This window comes from Schistosoma haematobium, chromosome ZW (assembly GCF_000699445.3).
Source record: "Schistosoma haematobium chromosome ZW, whole genome shotgun sequence".
Classification (NCBI taxonomy): Eukaryota; Metazoa; Platyhelminthes; class Trematoda; order Strigeidida; family Schistosomatidae; genus Schistosoma; species Schistosoma haematobium.
In genome coordinates, this window is record NC_067195.1 from 38,673,714 (window position 1) to 38,698,752 (window position 25,039).

The 25,039-nt window shown below is 41.8% G+C and overlaps 1 protein-coding gene across 2 annotated transcripts in view; it reads left to right on the forward strand.

The window, feature by feature from the left end:
• Positions 1–3,939: 3,939 nt before the first annotated feature.
• NUBP1 (Cytosolic Fe-S cluster assembly factor nubp1) overlaps positions 3,940–25,039 on the forward strand; it is a 30,212-nt gene continuing 9,112 nt past the window's right edge. The window contains exons 1-3 of one of the 2 annotated variants that reach the window (XM_051211314.1): positions 3,940–4,086; positions 16,457–16,838; positions 18,337–18,675. In XM_051211314.1, coding sequence (XP_051071359.1) covers positions 16,458–16,838; positions 18,337–18,675 — 720 coding nt within the window. In that variant the 5' untranslated portion in view covers positions 3,940–4,086; position 16,457. Of the gene's footprint in view, positions 4,087–13,831; positions 18,676–25,039 lie in introns of those variants that run through there. The other variant, XM_051211315.1, reaches the window with a different exon arrangement.

Below are 25,039 nucleotides of genomic sequence, written 5' to 3' on the forward strand. Positions count from 1 at the left end.
GTAGTGAAGCTTTTAGTTGTCGGTGAAAGCGTTCTACCAACCCGTTTGCTTGTGGGTGGTAGGCGGTCGTTCGGAAGCGAGTGGTTCCTAAAAGTGTGGTCAGACGACGGAAAAGATCAGATTCAAACTGACGTCCGCGATCTGTAGTGATGGTTGAAGGGCAGCCGAAGTTTGCTACCCATCGTTCGACGAAGGTGCGGGCCACTGTTTCATCAGTGATGTCCTTGATAGGTACTGCTTCTGGCCATCGAGTGAAACGGTCTACGCAGGTTAAAAGATAAGAGTATCCATTTGAATCTGGTAAAGGTCCTACCAAATCCAGATGAACATGGTCGAAACAAGCATCGGGAGTTTTAAACGAGCCTAAGGGGGATTTATTGTGTCTGATAACCTTAGATTTTTAGCAGCTTACACAGGAGCGTGCCCACTCCCTCACGTCTTTATTCATGCCGGGCCAGCAAAACCGTTCTGCTATAAGCTTGATGGTTGCTCGAACACCTGGATGAGAAAGTTTGTGCAATGTATTGAAGACATTGCGTCGATAATTTTTCGGCACGATTGGGCGATCCCTACCTGTTGATGTGTCACAAAGTAAGGTTTCCTCACCTGTTCCCATCTGTTTGATGCATAGTTTAAGGGTTGTGGACGATAACTCGTGCTGAAGATCAGTGTCTTCTTTTTGAAGCTCGGCGAGTTTAAGAAGGTCGATTTCTTGGAAACTGTTCGAGGAAGTTATGCGAGATAAAGCGTCTGCAACTACATTGTTTGCTCCAGAGATGTGTTGAATATCTGAAGTAAACTGCGAAATGTAGTCCAGTTGTCGAGACTCACGGGGAGAGTACTTGTCAGAAGGAGAGCTTAACGAGAAAGTGAGCGGTTTATGGTCCGTGAAAAGAGTGAATTTACGGCCTTCGATATAGTGTTGGAAATGCCGTACAGCACAATACATAGCTAGGAGTTCCCTACCGAATGTGCTGTACCTCGATTCGGTGTCTAGCAACCTTCTAGAGAAAAATGCTAAGGGTTGCCATGAGTTGTTAACCCATTGTTGTAGGACTCCTCCGATTGCCGAGTCAGATGCGTCTACTGCGATACTAATGGGTGCTTCGGTGTCCTGATGTGCGAGCATTGTTGCTTTAGCAATCGGTTCCTTAACTGTGGAGAATGCTTTTCGTTCGATTTCGTCCAAATTAATGGATTTCGCATTTCCACGAAGTTGGTTGGTCAGAGGTTTCATAAGTAATGCGCATTTCGGTATGAAACGTCTATAGAAACTTACGAGACCGTTAAACGTGCGTAATTGCTTGACGGTGGTCGGTTCTGGGTAATCCAGAATGGCCGCCACTTTGGTTCTAAGGGGTCGGATACCTTGAGCATCGATAGTGTGTCCCAGAAAGTCTAATGAGTCAGTTCCAATTTGGCATTTCTGAACGTTTACAGTAATGCCATGCTTTTGTAGTCGGTCGAAAACAAGATCCAGATGCTTGAGATGTGTTTCTTTGTCCGGACTTGCGATTAGGCAGTCGTCAACATACGCATGTACGAAGTTGAGACCTCGAAAAACGTCGTCTATGAATCTTTGGAATGTTTGAGCAGCGTTTCTTAGACCGAAAGGCATTCGCAAAAATTCATAGAGTCCGAAGTGAGTTATGATAGCTGTTTTCGGTATGTCGTCAGTAGCCATAGGGATTTGGTTATACGCTTTAACCAAGTCGATTTTCGAAAAGACAGTTGTACCTTTAAGGTAGCTGTCAAATCGTGAATGTGAGGCAACGGGTAACGATCGGGAATGGTTTTCGTGTTCAATCGCCGATAATCACCAGTTGGACGTCAATCGTTGCTGTCCTTTTTAGGGACCATGTGCAACGGAGATGCATATGGGCTACTTGACGGTCGTATGATTCCTAAGTCTATCATATGGTCGAACTCGTTTTTCGCTAACCTTAGCTTTTCGGGAGCTAGTCGTCGTGCTTTAGAAAATACAGGTGGTCCTGTAGTCGTGATGTGATGTGTAACATTGCTGGTTACACACGGTAATCTCGGTTGCGTTTGTTGTATCCCAGGGTACTTATCGAGTAGTGGTTGATAGAGTGGGTCTATCATATGTTTAACTGTGACTGGGGATACTCTGCAACCAGTAAAATAAGTTACGCAAACGGACAAATTAGTGTTTCCGTCTACTAGCCTCCGTTTGCGAGTGTCGATGATCAGATTGTGGTGTTGTAGAAGGTCCATACCAATGATTGGCATAGAAACATCTGCAACAACGAAGATCCAGTGAATGGGTTTGCGTAAACCCACGTTAAGGTAAACGTACCTTTTGCCATACGTAGCGATCGGTTGCAGGGTCTTCTGCAATTTCTGGAAAGCTTTCCATACTGGTTATGATACCAGCACCAGTCGGGGTTATCTGTCTCTCGTGGTCTAGAGACAGATCGCTTACGAGAAATGCTTCTACGTGGTGTGCGCGAGCGATTACGGTCGGTACGAAGACTAAGATAACGCGTGAGTGTGTGACATAAGTCGGTTATATCATTCTGAGTCGTGTGAGGCTTTTCTTTGACTGAAAATACCTCGGTAGTAGGTTTCGTAATTTCTAGAATGCGGTCGGCAGATGCAGCTAGCTCGTCTAAGGTGTTTTTCTGAAACGAGTCCAGAACTGCTTGCACCTGTTGGGGAAGTTTTGACAAGAAGAGTTGTTTGAATAGACCTTCGTCGAAAGTTCTTGGGCCTATAACCTCTCTCATCCGTTGCAACATGTCCATCGCAGAACCGTGTTGCAGGTCGATGTTATTGAAGAGTTGATCTAACCTTTGTCGATCGGTTAGGTCTCCTCGTTTAAGAATCGAGCGTTTTAAGATTTCGTAAGGATCGGAAACATCACTAGTAAACATACTAGGTGTTACGTACCTGTTGAATTCGCACGGTAGTGCCTTGACTACTGCGAGGAATTGTGCGCGTGTGTCGATCACACCGTGCTCGGAGAAGTCGGCTTCTGCGTAGCAAAACCAGGCTTCGATGTTGTCGGGCCAGAAAGGCATCAGTTGAAACGAAGGCGGGGACGAAGTCTTAAGCTTGAGTACTTTAGGTGTCTGTTCGGTCATGATGAAGTATGAAGTGCGATAATGAACGAGGGGAAAATATATATATATCCAAGAAAAAACACGAAAAAAAAATCACAATGTTTAAAAAAAATAAAAAATAAGGCAATGATATATAAAAATCCCAAAAAGGAACAGACTCACAGTTGCAATTAGGTGTACCAGATCACGTCGGTCTCACCAATGATGATGTCACAGGTATTCAGTGTTTGACAACGCTTCTACCAGTAACACCTTCTAATATATTTCGTTCCCACCCACAGAAATCAAAAGACAGAGTCGAGGAGATCGGAAAAGTATATTTGGCGTTGACCAATATATCGGAATTCTCTGATCTAATCTGGCTAGCGATTGCGGTTGATGTTGAGCACGGCGTTACCACACGTGATCTGGTGCGGATGCCTGACCGAGCGCCTTCAGCTAGATGAGTCCACTAAAACATATGGTCAGCATCCAATGTCGAAAACTTAGTGCTATTTATTTTGGGGATTTATTTACCGCTACAAGATCAAAAAGTATCTGCTAGATGAACGGGAAATGACTGAAATTTATGGGCACAACACACCTGGTGAACATTAGAAATGATGTAGAGAACTTCAGCCTAAGGTCGTTGGGTCGGGTAGATTATAGAGCTACACAAAAGAAACAGCGGGGGGGGGGCAGAACGAGGAAATCCGACCTCCATTGCTTACAAAGATAGTGGATATAATAGTTCCCGCTTCATTCTGGTTGATTACCAAGCAGACTGCCACGATAACGAAATTGAGTTGAGTTTAATTGCAGTCCACTGAACTCAAATCAAACTTATAATTGTCTTGATTTGACCACTTCTGCACACCACTACTAATTGTCGAGGTGACGCGCCAATTGGTTTACGACAGTTTGACCTTCAAGGGCTCGGTAACCTTGGTCAAAGGAGGGTCCCACTGGGTCGTTGCCTCTTTACGACCATACTACCTACTTCTCCAGATTGTGTTAATGTTAGGTTTGTGTTAATGCTTATTTTCCGACCCCATCCATAAATAAATATGCATATATTGTGTGCTCTTCCTTAGTCGTTGGCTCATCTTTTTATCTTCCTCCTTTCCACCCAATCTCCCTATTTTGGGGGAAAATTCCCACAGTTTGGGTAACTTTTGAGGAAACCGCTATATAAAAATGTGGAGAAACGGCACAAAAACCCCAAATATTCCCCAAGCTGGGGAAAACAACCATATTTCTCATGACTTTTGGAAAACCCCAAAATAAAGAGATTGGGTAGTTTTCACTACAAACGCTACTCTGCACTCTCCCCTAGTAACCAAATTACATTCAGGATAAAAGCAAACAACCTTATTATTTTCCTAGCTAAGCTAGGTGTCAGTCAGTTAGCTACAAAGTAGGACCAGGCACATATATGCATCGGTCTAAGTTACCATGCCTCATTAGCACAATAAGATAATATAATACGTTAGGGATCACTTTCGTATACAATCAACCATATCGGAGGCTCATATCAGTGGCACATGTGAGGTTGCATGTTGTAAGATTAAATCTAGAAATGGGTTAGTGACTCTGGGGGGAATATACCGTGGTCCGTTTTGTCTTGCCGGCGACACATCTGTTCTTGGAGTATGACAGAATGTTGTCTCATCATTGGAGACTTCAACGCACCACATATCAACTGGATAGAGCTCACAGCTCCAGGTAGTGGTTTTGATAGCAACCTTTTATCTACCGTTATTTAGTGTGCACTTGTACAATGTATCACAAAACCGACACATATTGATTTCAATCATGATCCGTCACTGCTGGACCTCGCCCTCACCCATCACTGTGAGGATGTCTTTGATATTCAGCACCTTCCCCCACTAGTGAACAGTGATCACGTTGTAATTCACTTTAAGTTTAGGACACATGGTATACAATTCGTATCTGCTCCACCTCGTCCCAATATCTGGCGAGCCAATATTTCGGCAGTCAGAAACTATGCTATCTCGACTTATTGGTCGGTCGACTCGGATGGATTGATCGAAGATGAATGGAATAAGTTTAAGGCTACATTCGAGTCCGTAACGTTGCCGTTTATCCCATGGTCAGCACGTAGGCTATCACATTACCCTCCATGGATTAATAAGGAAACCCGGAAGCTGTTAAAGCGTAGGAAACATTTTTGGGACTTATTCTTGGTGACAGGTCATGCGTCATTTGAGCGTGAGTACCAAAAATTCCGTAATATCTGTAAGAAAACCATAGCCAAATCCCGTACCACTTACGAACGACAGTTAGTATATGATAGCCGTACTTGTCCGAAACGATTGTTTTCGCATGTTAAACGGCGAATGAAAAGTAGTGATGCTATTCCCCTGTTACTGTTACACGGAAATTCAGATTTACTAGCTGAATCAGATCGAGCAAAAGCTGAGACTTTTTCAAAGTATTTTAGCGAAGTCTACTCTACGTTTATTGCAACAAATACTTGTCCCACTCACACCGAGATACCAACCATTGAATCTGTACAGGTGACTGAGGAAACTGTCCTTCCGTTGATAACTAACCTCAAACCTGGTAAGTTACCGGGCCCTGACGGGTTACATCCATGGTTGCTGTCATCTCTTGCGGACATTATTTCAAAACCGCTCGTGACACTCCTCAACATGTCCCTTTCACTCGCTCAACTCCCTAGAGATTGGAAGGACGCTATAGTCAGTCCTATATTTAAGGACAGTCATAGACAGATAGTATCTAACTACCGGCCTGTCAGTCTAACTAGTCGTTAAGTTACTTGAAAAGATAATTCGAGTTAGGTTGCTAAGCCACATAGTTTCACACAATCTGTTAGCTCCTGAACAACACGGATTTCGTAACAAGCGTTCATGCTTGATTAACTTGCTTATTGCGAGGGAGAATTGAACAGCAGCCCTAGATAACGGTCTGTCTGTCGATGTAATATTCATAGATTTTAGCAAAGCATTTGACAAGGTTTCACATGTAGGTCTTATGCAGAAGCTCACGAGCTTCGGAATAATATGTACTGTATATGAGTGGATAGGAAATTTCTTATGTGACCGCAGACAGAGAGTGAGAGTCAACGGAAAGCTATCTGATTGAAAGCCAGTCAAAAGTGGTGTACCCCAAGGCACCATCTTAGGCCCTCTGCTCTTCCTTCTCTACGTTAGTGTGTCACTGATGTTGCTTAGATCGTCGACATTATTGTTTGCGGATGATGTAAAAATCTGGAGAACAATAAAAAGTGCGGCTGATCATCTGTATCTTCAAGCTGACTTAGACGATTTAGTTAGATGGGCTTGAGGTTGGGGTTTAGAAATCAATGTTAGGAAGAGTGTGTTAATGCACACCGGTCACGGTAATAGTTACCGTTACACTATTGAGGGTAAACCTCTTCCATGCGTTCAAGAGCATAAAGACTTAGGAGTAGTATTAAGTCATGATTTAAAAACAACTACGCACTGCAAAGCAGCCGCTGTCAAAGGTTTTCGTGCGTTATGGTCACTTCGTCGAGCGTTCAAATCTTTTGACGAGGAAAAGTTTCGAATTTTATATCCCATATATGTTAGACCACATTTAGAGTACTGTATCCAAGCAGCTAGCCCATGTCTGGTGAAGGATACTTACTCCCTTGAGCGTGTCCAGCGTGTGGGAACGAAATTAGTGAAGGGTCTTTCTAGACTCCCTTACGATGAGCGGTTAAAACGTCTAAATCTTTTCCCCTTGTCGTATCATAGGACACGAGGTGACCTTATACTGGCATTTCGTATCTTTAATTATGATTTGGGTGTTAATATGTCTTATCTTTTTGCTCCCTCCAGCACTAATAATCTCCGAGGTCATAGCAAGAAGGTTCATAAACCACGATCTAATAAACTTAAAGTGGGGTCTTGTTTTTCTCATCGAGTAGTCAATCATTGGAACGCCTTACCCGAACAAGTGGTATCAGCCCCATCAGTGAATACTTTCAAGGAGAAGCTGGACCTTCACTGGAAAGCAATGTGTCAGGATTAATACAGGTTCACCAACCTACTATCCTTATTACTGAAGACTGATAAACACCAAATTCATAGAAGTAGTTGCTTCAATGGTAGTAATATATAAAAGAAAGGTTGCATATAAGGATATATTACAGGAAGAAAGAATTAGTTGGTAGAAAGAAGGATATGGAGCGATTTTAATCTCATAGTTTAAGGGAAGACAGAGAGTGTATACACCTACGCCATTGTGATCGATTCTGAGCCATGTCACCCAGAGTGTCCAACAATTGGTTACGATAGTCGCGCGTACCCCAACCAAGTAGTCTGCATCTACCAATATGGCTCATATCAGAAGTTAGTGACTTCAAGGACTGATGCCACGTTTTGGTTTGGCCGCCCCCAACTTTCTTCCAACCATCTCCAACACCGGTCAGCATTGCACGTCGTGGTAATCGGTGTTCGGGCATACGTAACACGTGGCCCAACCATCTCAGTCGATGAAGATTGACAGCCTCATCAACTGATTTACCACCATTCCCTAATACCCTACTTCTAACCTCACTATTACTTACCCGGTGAGCCCAGCAGATACCAGTATTATTTCTAAAACATCTGTTGTCAAATACTAGTAGCTTACGAGTATCTTCTACCCTCAATGGTGGCGTTTCGCAGCCGTAAGTTAGAACAGATCGAACTTCTGCGCAGTATACTAGTCCATTAATTGATAGACGGCTATCTCGCCTTCGCCATAGGTGACTTAAGTTGGCAAAAGCCAAGAGAGCTTTTCCAATCCGTGCAGAGATTTCGTCAGACACCAACCCATTACGGCTGATCAGACTCCCAAGATAAGTGAAGTTGTAAACACTTGACTTCTTAATCCCAGTTTCCTTTATTAGTCTGAAAAGCTATCTGATGTTAATTACAGCCTCTGCCTTCATCTCTTTTGCTTTCGTTGCTCACGGTCGTTCCTTAGACTTTTGGTTAACGTAGATCTGACTTATTCTCACTCTTCTTCATGTTTAGAGCACGATGGGATAAGTTTACGAGAGTCTATTACTGCAAAAGGTTTAGTAGAAATCCATTGGTTTTTCGTAACCCTTTGGTTTAAATCACTAGTAGATGTCGCTACTGTTTCCACAACTATTCGTATATCATTCCAAGTAACATCTAGATCACCGTCGTTTCCAGAACTGCTTAAATGTGCCCTCAGTTGTTCATGATGTCGACTTTTGGCTAGGTGTACTTACGAGCCTAACTCTAAGGTAATCCAAGCAACCGAAAAACGGGGAATAAATTTACTCCGTCAGAAAATAAGGGAAATAATGGAGAAACGTCCCTAAAGTCTCCTTTTACACCAACTATAAGGGAATAATGTGAAAAATCCCTCTTTTTATCGCTTTAGGCTCGTAATGTGGTCAAGTTGTCTACTTTCCTTCCTTACTTACTTACGCCTTTTACTCCCAATGGGGCATACGCCGCCGACCAACATTCTCCAACCCACTCTGTCCTGGGCCCTCCTTTCTAGTTCTATCCGATTGTTGTTCAGTCTTCTCATGTCTGTCTCCATTTCTCGGAGTAATGTATTCTTTGGTCTTCCTCTTCTCCTTTGACCTCAAGGATTTCAAATAAGGACTTGCCTTGTGACGCAGTTGGGTGTTGTCTACTTTCCGCATACCCCCGAATGCCCGACGTCAAGGAAAGAAATAAAAATTTCCCCTTTATTAGTTGCTTGGGATTTCTGACAATTTTAATAGAATATTGGTTATCCTGATGACTTATTTGTTCTAAATATTCGGCACAAGGAAAATTGTCTGTTGGACAACACACTTTAGGGATTAGTTCAACAGGCCCTCAGCCACATTTGTCACCCATCATCTTTAAGCGACCTGAATGCTGACTTTACATAAGCTCTCCAACTCTTAGTTGAAAAGGTGTGTGGGCTAGGAAAATAGTGATTGATTGTCTATTTAGTCTGACAGGTATTACGAATGTTGTATATTTTCCTACTCTTGTTATTACTATTTATTTATTTATTTTTATGTGAACACATACATATTGGTACAAGAGTGCGCCAAATATATATGCGCCACACAAAACAATGAGAATTTAAAGAGAAGGAAAAGGAAAAAAGGTAAGGAGGGTAGAAAAAGAACAATAGGGAAGAGATTGGTGTAAGGTAGTGTAATAATAATAGTGGCAATAATGGGGGAACGGAAAGGTACAATCAGGAGAAATCCTTCAGTTAAGGAAGATACAACCATTTTTTTTATGAAGAAAGTAAAAGAAGGTTACAGCAGGATCGCCACTGGCTTCTATTCTGAGCCATATCTGATAACGTCTCTAGCCACTGTGTTGCGCTATCTCTCGGATCCCAGTCAGGGAGTCGTGAAGGGCCAACACAAGCCAGTCCTGTACAGCTTTCTTTCATATCACAACACCATGTCATATACTGACCACCTCTCCTCTTTTTCCAACCAGTCCCAGCGTCGGCAAATAATGCATGACGTGGAATTCTCTGGGACGACATTCGTAGAACATGTCCAAGCCACCGAAGTCGGTGTTTCAAGATGGTGACACCAATTGCATTATCGTCTCTGTGCCCGAACACACGATGCCGAACCTCTGCATTACTGACATGGTGTTGCCACTGGATGTCAGCAATCCTTCGGAGACAACGATGATCGAACACAGAGAGTCGTCTAACGTCCTCAACTCGGAGAGACCAGGATTCACAAGCATAGAGCAAAACTGCTCTCACCGACGCGTTGTAGATCCGACCTTTTACAGCTAGACTGACATCATGAAGGCGCCAAAGATGGCGCCATGAGAAGGCAGTTAGTAGGACTTCCCTGGCAGAGGCTGTATACGCGTGGCCGTGTGAGGATATTTTGAGAGGGAGAGTGAACCCACCCCGCTCTCGGCCATACCAGGGCATTTGGGGGCGTAGAAATAAACCCATGTTCTAGTTAGACCAGTCACGTGTTCTTGATTCGAGTTTTGTTGAAGTCCTGTAGAATAGACTATGGCAGGGTATCTAGTGTAGATATTCGTCTAAGGGAAGTTAGTTTTCCATTGGCGTAAGGGAGGAAACCGAATGTTATTTCAAAAGGTTATGAGGAATCTAAAGCGAGGGAATGCAGCAGTCAGTCAGTCAGTAACAACGTAGAACTTCGTACGTACGTACATCAGTTCGAGTTGCCACACCACATTAGCACAGAGATGCACTTGTCGATTCAAATCCCATTGTGGTAAAGGTAGTAAGAGTATAAGCAGTAATTAGAAAGATTAGCATTTGAAGATTTTATTCTATGAGTATAATCCAGTGAAATAAATTTAGAAAGAAAACAAGGGACATGAAGAATTCAGAAGATTAGAATTTGGGAGAACACAGAGAGTGGATGCACCTGCGCCATTCCAAATGATTTTGAGCCATGTCATTCAGGGTCTCTAACCATCGGTTGCTTTCATCTCGCGGTCCCCAACCAGGTAGTCTACACCTACCAACATGACTCAGTTCACTTGTCAGTGACTTCATGGACTTGTGCCATGTTTTGGTTTGGCCGCCCCTAGCTTTCTTCCAACCTACTCCTATACCACTGAACATAGCACGTCGAGGCAGTCGGTCGTTGGGCATACGTAACACGTGTCCCAGCCATCTCAACTGATGAAGTTTCACTACTTCATCAATTGATTTGCCATCCTTACCTAGTACCCGTTTCTTAACAACTGTGTTACTTACTCGATGGTCCCATGATATACGAGCAATGTTTCGAAGACACCTATGATCAAATACTAGTAACATACGGATAACCTCTACTCTTACCGGCCATGTTTCACTGCCATAAAGTAGGACGGAACGAACTGCTGCGCAGTAAACACGTCCTTTGGTTGACAGACGGATATCTCGCCTACGCCATAAATGACGCAAGTTGGCAAAAGCTAGTCGAGCCTTCTGTATCCGTGCTGAGATTTCGTCACACACTAAACCACAAGGGCTGGTGAGACTTCCAAGATAAGTGAAGCGGTCGACACACTCAACTACTTCACTCCCTATCACTAGTTCGGGTGTCGATGCAACCCAATCCTGAAGCAACATTTTGCATTTCGAGGGAGAGAATCTCATCCCGAACATGCTTGCATTGTTGCTTAGAGTGGTCAGAAGACTCTGCATTTTGTCAGCGTCTTCACCAAATAAAACTATGTCATCAGCATATTCTAAGTCAACAAGTGAACCTCCTGGTAGAAGTTCAACCCCTGTAAATTTAGATGAGGAGAGTGTTATCTCTAAAAGTACGTCAATGACAAAGTTGAACAAGAATGGGGAGAGTGGACAGCCCTGACGAACACCACTTGAGGTGATCAATTCTGATGACAGTTCGCCATAAGCTCTCACTCTACCAGTTGTGTTCGAGTAGAGAGCCTTTATAAGGTTAATGTACTTCTTTGGTACTCCTTTCAGTGACAAACACTGCCATAGAACCTCACGATCAATAGAGTCGAATGCCGCCTTAAGGTCGAGAAATACTACCATTGTGGGGCGTCTGAATGTGTGTCTGTGTTCTAGAACCTGACGTAGTATGTATATCTGATCTATACAACCACGTCCAGGTCGAAAACCAGCCTGGTTTTCTCTAGTCTGCTCTTCACGAGCTTTAGTTAGGCGTCGAAGTATTATTGAGGCTAATATTTTAGACACTATATTAGTCAAACTGATTCCTCTGTGATTGTCACAAGAGGACTTTTGTCCTTTCTTATAGACTGGCACAATCAGTGATTGAGACCAGTCAGATGGGTTTACGTCCAGTTCCCAAATTCTACCTAAGACCTCGGTTAATCTCATTGCTAATACTGGACCACCATCCTTAAAAATCTCAGGAGTAAACCTATCAGGGCCTGCTGCTCTCCCTCGTTTCAGATTTCCTATGGCTTTTCAACTTCGTAAAGGGACGGAGGACCTACATTAACTTGCCATTCAGGTTGACTGGAGATCGTGGGAAACCGAAGTGTGGCTGAAGGCCAGTTGAACTGATCCCTAAAGTGTTCTGCCCATCTATCCAATCTCCTGGATTGAGAATGAATAATATGTCCATCTTTCTCTGAGATTGTTTCGCTAACGGTCGGGTTCCTAATTCCGGTTTCCTTAACGAGTCTGAACAATTGTCTGCTATTACCTATTGCCTCTGCCTTTTCCATCTCTCTTGCTTTCGCTACCCACCACTGTTCGCGATCATTGCGTAGACTTCTTGTCAGCTTGCGCTTAAGCTGACTCCTCTCTTCATTATGTTCAGAGCCAGGTGGAATGAGTTTCCGAGCATTTATCAGTGAGATAGATGCTACTGAGATCCAGTGTTGCTCCCTAACCTTCTGGTTTACCTTACTAGCAGATATCACTGCTGTTTCCACAGCTTTTCGGATATCATTCCATGCTGCATCGGGGTGGGCATCACATACATGGCTGCCTGTTTTCCTAGTTGTTCCTGAAATATACTCTCAACTTGACTATCATTAAGTAGGGCCCTAAGAGGTTTCCTTGTAGCATCTTTCCTACGTCCAGTAAGACGCAAGCAAATACGCGCTCGCACTAGAGCATGATCTGAATCTAGGCATGTGCTCCAGAATGAGCGACAGTCTTCTATCGAGCCCCTCCATCGGTGGCTGACAGCTATGTGATCTATTTGGGTCCAACGTTGGGACGAATTAGGGGGTCGCCATGTTAAAAGATGTTTTTCCTTATGCTTAAAGTTAGTATTTGCAAGGAACAGGCGGTTATCTGAGCATAGCTGCAACAGACGGTCGCCATTATCTGTTCTTTGAGCCACGACACCATAGGATCCACCTAGGTGTCTTTCCTTATCGCTTAGTTTACCTACTTGAGCATTAAAGTCACCGGCCACTATTACTACATCCGAGCGCTTAGCTTTTCGGAGAAGGTCCGAAAGCTTTCTGTAAAACTCATCTTTTACATCATCTGAGCTGCAGTCAGTGGGAGAATAGGCAGAGACGACGAAGAGGCAACGACGAGTGTCCCTATCTTTCCGGATTCTTACTGTTCCGTTCAGTCGGACAGCGCACAAACGACTGTTTACTGGGATCCACTCTAAGAGAGCTAGTTCTGCCCTAGGACTCAATGCTATACCTACGCCGGCGAGGCCACGGGAAGCAGAATCAGGGCTTCCAGATACACGAAGCGTAAATCGAGTCGGTTCTTTATTTTGGCATGGTGAGGTCAAATGAATGACGCTACTTGGATCCTGTATGCGCGTTTCGGAGACGCAGCACACATCGATGGCGCGAGATTCTAAAGTTTTAGCTAAGGAAGCCTGCTGTCCTATTTGGCAAAGTGTTCGTACGTTAAAAGCTCCTACGTGTAGTTTAGAGCGTGGTTTCAGGAGACCAGGAATGGCGTTCCACGTACTCGAATCGTTTGCCCTAGCGGTGCGAGGTGATAAAGAGACGTGAGGAGGGTTAGTCGGGAAGATAAGAGAGGTATTAGGAGGTGTAGGAAGGATTTGAATGTGACCAACTTGGTCTCTTGTGCTGTTACGGGTATGAGGGCTGATGTCACTTCCCGGCTGCCCACACCGTGGAAGGGTATTTCTTGAGGAACCTGAAAAGGAAATTGGATTAGTGTTGGTCTTGACGACCTGGGAGCGTGACCGCAGAGCCCAAGGGACAACTGCTTGAGGCCGGTCGCGCACGGCCTTTTTGTGGAAGGTTTTTGACGTGTTAGCTCTGTTCTTCAAGGGGCCTTACCGCCGGAGACGGAAATCCGTGAGGTAAGGTGAGGTGTGCATTTTTAGGGTCGACCTTTTCTAACCCCACCCCTCCTTGTGGGAAGGCAGCATCGCTGTCATGCTGGTTGTCCGAGGGAAACACCTTACTGCTGTCACACCCCTCTACAATCAGCAGTACGACTTCGCCCTCAGACCTTGAGTTGCTGCCTTTAGTCTTACCGTTCGCCAATCGACCTGCCTGGCATGGTAGAACCTGCAGGAACATATGTTCCAGCCAATATAGCTCGGTTGGGTCATCACGATAGGCAAGCCCGACCACCGCGTCAAGGTAGCAGCTTCGATCGGGGAGGGAATGCAGCAGGTTCAGACAAATCAGCCTCAAAAATCTTTGAGTGTAGTTGTCAAGTTTTAGCAGTTAGATTGATTAAAATCTTAGCTGACTTTCGGGGACTGGATGTAATCCCATCTCACTGGTGTCGATGGCCGATCGTTGCGGTTTATAAAAAAAGGATAAAAGTACTCTTGTGATAACCACAGAGAAATCAGTTCGACTAACAGTGTTGAAATATCAGTTTCAAGGCTAATCCGATGCTCGAGCCCTAGTGGGTTGGTGTCTGACGAGATTTTGACACGGGTTCAGAGAGCCCGGTTGGCTTTTGCTAACTTGTGTCACTCGTAGAGTAAGTGAGATATCCGTTTACATACCAAAGGACGAGTTTACTATGCAGCAGTTCTATCCATCCTACTTTGTGGGTATGGAACATAGCCATCATGAATAGAGGATATTCGTAGGTTGCCAGTACTCGGTCATAGGTTTCCTTGGAGCATTGCTCTTTTATGTTGGAAAACCACTGAGTGTGTAATGGGGAAGTTAGACATAAAGCAAGTACAGGGTAAGGATGGCAAATCGATTAATGAGATGGCCAATGTCCATCGGTTGATGTTGTTGAAGCATGTATTATCTATGCCCATCCACCACCTACCTCGACGCTCAATGATAGCTCGTGTAGGGTTAAACTGATAAGAATCTAGGGGCGGTCAGATCAAGCCACGTCATCAGTCCTTGAAAACTCTGACTATCGGACTGAGCTATGCAATTAGATAAAGACTATCTGGTTGGGGTCCATGTGATTATCGTGACCAATAGCTAGACCAGGTGACATGGCTTGAAATCAGTCGCAATAGAGCACATGCATTTACTCATTTTCTTGCCTTAGATCCCAAGTTTCTAAATTCGTCGTAAATTCCTTTTCCACCAGTTTACATTCTCTCGAAACGTATCTTCGATATCTAATCTTCTCTCCTACCACTTATAATGTTTCTACCTCTTCTACTCTGGGTTTCGTTTTAACAATTTCATTTTACTATGCTAATGAGGTATGGCAACTTGGATCAATGTACATGTTTTCCAAGTTGTACTTGCATTCGACTGAGTACAATTTTATCATCAACAACTTTTTAAATCAACAGACACACTAGTTATTGTAAAAATCATGATGTATTCATATGGCTTCAACTTATCACTAAATGTCTATGTTCTGTCAGTTTCTGGTATGTGTTACTCAGAGATTCGAGCAACCAGTGAATCTTTATCTTGCTTATAGATCACTTACTCATTCCCACCTAACATTGTTAATTTTGAGGATGATCGTGTAAATACTGGTACAATCTATCTAAAAAGTGTTTTAATAAACAAAATAGTTCAACCAACCAAACATTTAATATATATGTGACTAAATTTCATCTTATAAGGAGTCAATCATTTAGCATATTTTAGTTTGGTAATCAATTTAAACTGCCACTTTGCATTTTTTCAAGAAGTTAGTATAGAATATACTGGAGTTTTATATATGCCCTCTCAGCTCGTATTGAACGACGGATTGATAATAATAGAACTATGACAATCTAAATAAACTTATTGTAACATACAGTTATATTAAGATATGGTTAAATGAGATCAGGTACTTCCTTTATATCAATTACCTAAGCAATTGCATACAAAAGTCAATTTCAAATGATAATAAGGTAATACCTGCTCCCATTATTTAACTTTGATGATATTATTACGTTAAATAAAAGCGCTTTATTCAGTTCTATTTATTGACAGTAAAGAGCTGTATTATAACGCTTACTCAGGCATATAACTTTAAAAACAGCATCAATCATACTCCAACATTTGACAAATTTTAAAAACTTATACTAATCACTTCAGCTCCAGTAAAATGAAAAGCCAAGAAATCAGTACGCTTTTTCTTAATGTCTCTAAGATACTGTCACCAAAGTAGCCCACATTTTAAAACAACATACCACTCACTAGCTGAAAATACTCGAAATCATAAGTCAGTAATCTGAACGGCTGGCTCTCAACAATGTAGTCGCTTTATCTGACTCCCAGGCTAATACTAGTATATGACTGTTCCTCAGTTTTTGGGTGCCCTTATTTTATACAGTGCTTGAAGAAATTCAACTGGTACTCAAATTATCGATTAACCTGTAAAAGATATTTGTTGCCTACCGATATATATTTAGTGAACCTTTTGATGATCGTATATAAAACTCTGATTTCATGTCTTCAATTGAGTGTTAGATAAAAAATTTCGTTTTTGCTTCTGTACAATGTATATATAGTAAAATTCCTTTTCTTAACCTCCAGAATGTCAGATGTTCCATTAGATGCCCCATCTCCCTGCCCTGGTACACAAAGTGATCTAGCCGGGAAAGCCTCAGCATGTGAAGGTTGCCCTAATCAATCTTTGTGTTCAAGTGGACAAGCCAGACTTCCTCTTTCTCAACGTGAACCAGATACAATTCTCTCTATAAAACGACGTCTTGGTTCAATTCGCCACAGAATTATTATTCTATCTGGCAAGGGTGGAGTTGGAAAAAGTAGTCTTTCAGTTTGTCTAGCTAGGGGACTAAGCAGGCGTGAACGCAGTCAAGTGAATGGTTCCAATGAAACTTATCGTATTGGACTACTTGATCTTGATTTTTGCGGCCCTTCCATTCCATGTATGTTCGGTTGCATGGATGAAAAGGTATCCCTTGTTACTGTGTGCTTGTCTAATTAATTTAACAAATATCGTTTTCTAGCCCATTTATTTACATTCTTAAAGTTTCGCTCAAACTTTAGTTATTACCAATGTTTTATTGATGGAACTCATCCTCTTATTTAATTTAATTATCGTAAACCTTTATAATCACTTGTTCGATTTACTTCTGTTATGATAATTTGCAAGTATCTCTCTTAAACATACTTCATAAAAGAACATACTACTCTTAGTAATCTAAACAGAAAGGTTCAGTCTCTAAACAAGTATAATATTGATCTTCAGTCAAGAGTTTTTTCCGCCGTATAGATAAAATATAACTATCGGTTGATCTACATAGGTTTATTTCTAACCACAATTACACCAAGCAAATTTGGATCAAACAAAATATGGAGAAGTAAACAAAAATATATTTGGATGCTTACGACTAGTAGCTCATTCCATTCACTTTCAACCTCATTCAAATATCACCGTTATTCTCTAATCCAGTTAAGTAATAATCCAACAGTTTAAATTCTTAACTTTCAACCTGTGATGTTTTAGGTTCTTGTTTCGCTAAAACTACCGATGTTCAGACAAGCACGTTTATTGCTATTCCTCACAATTAATATTTAGAAAATTAGCCAGTACATTTCCGTTTCCTATCACCTCCAATCTACGCTACTATTGGTAGTTTGATTGTTAACAGTGACTAGCTAATCTAATAGTAAAGTAGACGACAGTCACTTATGCACAACATACATCCTAGGAACATTCATGTATCGTGTTCAAGTAAATCACAAATCAGAACTATGCTATATCAGAATAGTGTAGGAAATAACAGTATTAGTGGTAGTAGAAAGGATTAGATATCGAAGATACGTTTCGAGAGAATGTAAATTGGTGGAAAAGGAATTTACGACGAATTTAGAAACTTGGGATCTAAGGCAAGAAAATGAGTAAATGCATGTGCTCTATTGCGACTGATTCCAAGCCATGTCACCTCAATTATGTTTGTGTTTACATATTACCAGTAAAAACGAAAACCCAAGTTGACGATAACAAACTAAAGTTAGCTCTTGTGAAAACATCTGACGTAAATTTAGTTTCAGTTATGACTAAAGAATACTAAGAAATTATAATTGCTCACACTTAATAGAAACAAGTAATTCCTTTACAGTCCTTTTGTTTATAATATGTGTGGTTTATGGCGAGGCTTCTGGTTCGTATATCACAAAGGTGGGTTAATTTATTACTAAGTGTTCAAGAAAATCTATTTCCACAGAATATTCAACTTAAATTGAATCATTCAGATTTATCAACCTAGTGAGCATTAGAAGTTATGTAATGTGTGAATTGTCTCGATTCACTGGTTCCGTTAGTGTTAACCAACCCATCTGTCATTTCAGTATTTGTCATTTGCACTACCCATGTTATCAGTTGGCTTTCAAAGTGCATACATTTAATTATTCTTGAAAAGTATTGTGAATGAAAAGTTTCATTTCAGGTACACCAAAGCCAATCTGGTTGGTCTCCTGTCTTTGTGACAGAAAATCTTTGTTTGATGTCTATGGGCTTTTTGCTGCCCAGTCCTGACCACCCAGTCATATGGCGTGGCCCTCGCAAAAACACGTTGATTCGCCAGTTCCTCACTGACGTCGCGTGGACCGAAGAAGAAAGTAATCTAGACCAAGGAACTAATTTGGACTTTTTAATCATAGACACTCCTCCAGGGACATCTGATGAACATCTCTCAGTTGTTCAGTATCTTCAGGCTGCTGAGTGTTTAGACGGGGCGATAATTATCACTACACCTCAGGAAGTATCTCTGTGTGATGTAAGAAAGGTAGGTTTCTGCCCTTTGATGTGACTTTTTCTCTTTAATGTCCCAATCACACCACCAAGTTGTAAGAAAAAGTATGGATATCATAAAAATGTCTTTGAACCTAACCGCGTGACAAATAATACGTTATTATGTCACCTATTGTTATCTCCTCTTCATTTTTCCTGCCACTGCAAATCCAAGAAATTATTTCTCCCAATATTTTATTTCGTTTATTTTATCACTTACTAGCAAATTTTAATGGCTTATGAGTCGAGAAATACTAATGAAGAATATAACAATTGGGCTGTTTGTTTTATAGATGATACAAATCGTCTGTTTTGGCAGGTTACACATAAGCTTTGAAGTAAAATAATTGAAGGTTTTATTAGCACAATTTGTTGAACTTAATTTGGTTGTTTCATTACTATAGTGTAAGTGTTGATTAAACAATAGTATTTTAATCCTATATCGTCGCATAACCTTAAAATTTTGAATATCTAACATTCACCTGGCTCAGTGTTTTCAACTCATAAAAATCGGATCAATGGTCTATGTATTCTGTAACTACATCTCAACTAGTCATCATGTAAACAGTTTTTTATAGGTGATAAGCAATGTTTTAGAAACTTTATTCATAATCTGATTAAATATAAGTCTCCCTCTCATACTCATTACATTAAAACTAGTGTTTGCGTGTTGAGCACCTATGTAGACAGTGAACCCTATCCAACTAATTAAATGCGGCACTTTTATCGTGCCAAGCTTTTACGTCTTAATTAGATAAATATTGAGATCCAATAGAACTACTCTCATTTTCAGTTCACGGAACTTTTATAAGATATTTTTTTACCTCCCAAATTATTCAGATTGAGCACTTTTATCTAAGAACATTGATCAGTTCTACTGGAGGAAAAAGCATGTCCAAGATGCATTCCATGTCTCATTTTCGTCGTCTACCTTACTCATTTGGCTCTCCATGTAAATTTTTTGCCAACTAGTTTTCAGCTTTACTTCGACCATTAAGAATCTTTGACATAGTTCACACCCCTACTCAAATACTGACAAATAATACTCACGCTCATCCACTCGAACTAAATGGAGACTGTTTAAAGCTTTATTGAAGAGCTGATTAAACTTGTAACTTATTCATTTCTCACATCAAACAAAATATCATTCAACTACCGAATGCGATTCAACGCTCCACGTATTTCAACTACACTCAGTTTGAAATCCATCATAGCCATCATTTAATGTTATTCTTAGGTAATGTCCATACTCCTGGTGAAATTAATTCCACTGGTCACTTAAAACGCATTAAAATCAGCATTGACTTTGTATTTAGTGGGTAAATCAATAATCCAATACACCTATTTTTCATATTCACTGACGTGTCCTGCCACTGGTAAACTTTGCTGAATAAATTTTGTATGCATCAATTTTGCAAAGTGAATTACGTATCTAGAAATTCTTTAACATACTTTTTATCCTAGTTATTTCATTCTAGTTCTGATTGTTTAATGTGAATTCCCAAGATATTCTCAAAAGGCCTATCATATAGTAAACTTGATCTCAGTTCAGAAGTAACTAACTAACCCAACCGTTGTTGCAACCTTGACGTGGTGGTCGGACTTGCCTATCGTGATGAAGCAACCGAGCTATACTGGCTGGTCGGTTGAAGAGCGGTAAGACTAAAAGCAACAAACCCAAGGTCCGAAGGCGAAGTCGTACTGCTGACTGTACAGAGGTGTGACAGCAGTAAGGTGTTTCCTTCAGACAACCAGCATGACAGCGATGCTGCCTTCCCACAAGAAAAGGTGGGGGTAGAAAAGGTCGACACTAAAAATGTACATCTCGCCTTATCCCACGGTTATCCGTCTCCGGCGGTAAGGTCTCGACAAGTACGGAGCTAACACGAAAATTAACCATAAAAAGGTCGTGTGTGACCGACCTCAAGCAGTTGTCCCTTGGGCACCGCGGTCACGCTCCCAGGTCACTATGACCACCTCTAATCCAATTTCCTTTTCAGGTACCTCCAGAAGAACCCTTCCACGGTGTGGGCAACCAGGAAGTGATAACCGCCCTCATACCTCTAACAGCACTCAAGACCACTGTATTCATAATCAACCTCCATCTTCAATTCCTATTATTCCTCCTACATCAACTTTCACCTCTAAACTTCCTCTTTCGGCTTTCCCCTCAAGTGTCACCACAGTCAACGATTCTAGTGCGCAGAACACTGTCGCAGGTCTACTGAAACCTCGCTCCAAACTACACATTGGAACCCTCAACGTACGCACCCTATGTCAAATCGGTCAACAGGCTTCCCTGGCTAGAACCCTAGAATCTCGTACCATTGAGGTATGCTGTGTCTCTGAATCACGCATACAGGATCCCAGTGTGGTCATTCACTTGACCTCACCTCGGCAAAACGGAGAGCCAACGACATACACCCTCCGTGTATCTGGTGACCCGATGGCCAGTTCTCGTGGACTGGCAGGTGTAGGCATAGCACTAAGCATGAGGGCGGAACAAGCACTGCTAGAGTGGATCCCCGTTAACAGTCGTCTATGTGCTGTTCGGCTAAACGGCTCCGTAAGAACTCGGAAGGATAAGGACACACGTCGTTGCCTTTTCGTCGTTTCTGTCTACGCTCCCACCGACTGCAGCTCAGACGAAGTGAAAGATGAATTTTACAGAAAGCTATCTGAACTTCTTCAGAAAGCTAAACGTTCAGACATAGTACTCGTAGCAGGTGACTTTAATGCTCAGATAGGTAGTTTAAACCAAGAAAGGCATTTAGGTGGGTATTTTAGTATTCCGGCACAACAAACAGATAATGGTGATCGTCTGCTGCAACTGTGCTCAGACAATCGTTTATTTTTAGCAAACACAAATGTTAAGCATAAGGAGAGACATCGTCTAACATGGCGACCCCCTACACCAAACCAACGATGGACTCAAATAGACCATATTGCCATCAGTCATCGTTGGAGAGGGTCGATAGGAGATTTTCGCTCATTCTGGAGTACCTGCTTGGACTCCGACCATGCCCTAATACGGGCACGCATCTGCTTGCACCTCACTGGACGCAAAAAAGCCACACTAAAAAGACCCATTAGAACTGAATTGAGCAGCGAGTAAACCAAAAGTAGGTTCCAGGAACAACTGACGTCACAATTAGGTAGTTCTGAAAACGAGGTTGACCCAGATGTTGCTTGGAAAGCTATACAAACAGCTGTGGAAACAGCAGTGACATCTATCAGTGATTTAAACCACAGGGTTACAAAGAACCAATGGATTTCCTCAAGGTCTATTGCACTGATGAATTCTCGTAAACTCATCCCATCAGGCTCTGAACACGATGAAGAGCGAAAACAAATCAGATCTAGGTTAACCAAAAGTCTAAAGAACGATCATGAGCAGTGGTGGGCGACGAAAGCAAAAGAGATGGAAAAGGCGGTGGCTGTAGGGAACACAAGACAGCTCTATAGATTAATAAAAGAAACTGGAATTAATAAGTCAAGTGTAAGTGAGACTATCTCGGAAAAAGACGACACCCTCATCTGCTCTCAGTCCAGACGTTTAGAACGATGGGCGGAACATTTCAGAGAACAGTTCAGCTGGCCTTCAGCTACTCTACACTTACCCTCTATTCCCAGACAGTGTGAATGGAACATTAGGGTAGGTCCCCCAACTCTAGCAGAAGTTCAAAAGGCTATAGTTAATCTGAACCGAGGAAGGGCAGCTGGTCCAGATGGATTGGTTCCAGAGGTCTTTAAGGATGGTGGTCCAATTTAAGCGAGTAGGTTGACTAATGTTTTAGCTAAGATCTGGGAGTTAGACCTTATTCCATCTGACTGGTCACAATCACTTATCGTCCCAACATATAAGAAAGGGTCAAAATCATCTTGTGACAACCATAGAGGGATTAGTTTAACTAATATAGTATCTACAATACTAGCCTCGATAATTATCAGACGCCTAACTAAGACTCGCGAACTGCAAACACGAGAGAACCAAGCTGGCTTCAGACCTGGTCGTGGCTGCATCGACCACATATTCACCATTCATCAGGTTCTAGAACATAGGCATACTTATCGGCGTCCGACAATGGTGGTCTTTCTTGACTTAAAAGCAGCATTTGACTCGGTAGACCGCGAGATTCTGTGGCAGTGTCTGTCATTGAAAGGTGCACCTCAGAAGTACATAAAATTTGTGAGGGCTCTTTACTCGAATACTGATAGTCGAGTGAGAGCTTATGGCGAACTGTCATCTACTTTTGCAACCTCAAGTGGTGTCCGTCAAGGCTGTTCACTTTCTCCATTTTTGTTTAACTTCATCATAGACCTATTGATGGAAATAACATTCTCGTCTACTGAATTCTCGGGTATTGATCTCCTACCAGGAGGTCCACTTATCGACTTAGAATACGAAGATAATATAGTCCTGTTTCGTGAGGACGCTGACAAAATGCAGAGTCTTTTGGTAGCACTGAGCAACAATGCCAGAATGTTTGGAATGCGCTTCTCTCCCTCTAAATGCAAGTTGTTGCTACAGGACTGGTCTGCGTCAACACCTGAACTAAGGATAGGGAGTGAAGTAGTCGAACGCGTTGACAACTTCACTCATCTTGGAAGTCTGATCAGCCGTAATGGGTTGGTGTCTGACGAAATCTCTGCACGGATTGGAAAAGCTCTCTTGGCTTTTGCCAACTTAAGTCACCTATAGCGAAGGCGAGATAGCCGTCTATCTATTAATGGACTAGTATACTGCGCAGAAGTTCGATCTGTTCTAACTTACGGCTGCGAAACGCCACCATTGAGGGTAGAAGATACTCGTAAGCTACTAGTATTTGACAACAGATGTTATAGAAACAATACTGGTATCTGCTGGGCTCACCGGGTAAGTAATAGTGAGGTTAGAAGTAGGGTATTAGGGAATGGTGGTAAATCAGTTGATGAGGCTGTCAATCTTCATCGACTGAGATGGTTGGGCCACGTGTTACGTATGCCCGAACACCGATTACCACGACGTGCAATGCTGACCGGTGTTGGAGATGGTTGGAAGAAAGTTGGGGGCGGCCAAACCAAAACGTGGCATCAGTCCTTGAAGTCACTAACTTCTGATATGAGCCATATTGGTAGATGCAGACTACTTGGTTGGGGTACGCGCGACTATCGTAACCAATTGTTGGACACTCTGGGTGACATGGCTCAGAATCGATCACAATGGCGTAGGTGTATACACTCTCTGTCTTCCCTTAAACTATGAGATTAAAATCGCTCCATATCCTTCTTTCTACCAACTAATTCTTTCTTCCTGTAATATATCCTTATATGCAACCTTTCTTTTATATATTACCACCTCTGAATTAACTACTTTTATGAATCCGGTGTCCATCTTGTTGTGTTAGTGAGGTATGGCAACTTGGACCGATGTATATATGTGCCTGGTCCTACGTTGTAGCTGACTGACTGAACTGAGATTGAAATATTCATGGTGTCCGAGTTTCACAGCACAAAATACATCATCAACGCAGGTTATGACTAAACTTTGATAATCATCTATGCATATTACATGATTCTTCTATCAAAATTGATTCCGGATGATCAATTCATGTCTAGTGATAAACCAATTTGTGAACTGTCTTCAAAACATGGTGTTCATCCTTTACTGTTCTCCATTATTCTTTCCCGGGCTTTTGAGAAAAGACTTTGCTGTATTGCGAAGAGTGCTAAAGGCAGTTAGTAAGACGTGTGGTGAATCTTTCGAGGTCATAATTAATATGGTTGTGGATAGACATTTAAAATCATGCAAACTCCTGGCAGGTGTTATTTTATCAGATACTAGCCATCCCCTTCACTCTTATCTTTCTCCTTGTATATCTTCTGGTAGAACGAGACGTAATTACATTAAAATCCTTGCACGCAAGGAAAAGTATAAAAGTTCTATAATACCTTACCTAGCAAATATACTCTGTGACGAACAGGTTGTTAGAATTAACTTAGTCAATAACTTACATTCTTAACATGTCTTTAATTTTAAAAGTTTGTAGTTTCTTTTGGGTTTTTTTTTATTATTTTTATTTTATATATTTCTTTATGTATTCGCTACTGCCTTTTTGTTCGTTGTTCAGTAAGTAACTTGTTGAAATACCCTGTGCTGAGAATTCTATATTGTACCAAAATATAATATTGAATAAAGCCATTAATAATAATAATAATAATAATTTCTTAGGCATTTTTATCTCAGTAAAGGCAGACTACTTGAAAAATACAAATGTTGTTTTGGTAGCAGTTTAACTTATTCTTCCTGAGACCTGCTACGGTCTGGGCCCCCGGACAGTGTCACAGCCCATACACAAATCAAATGACTTGTATGGTGC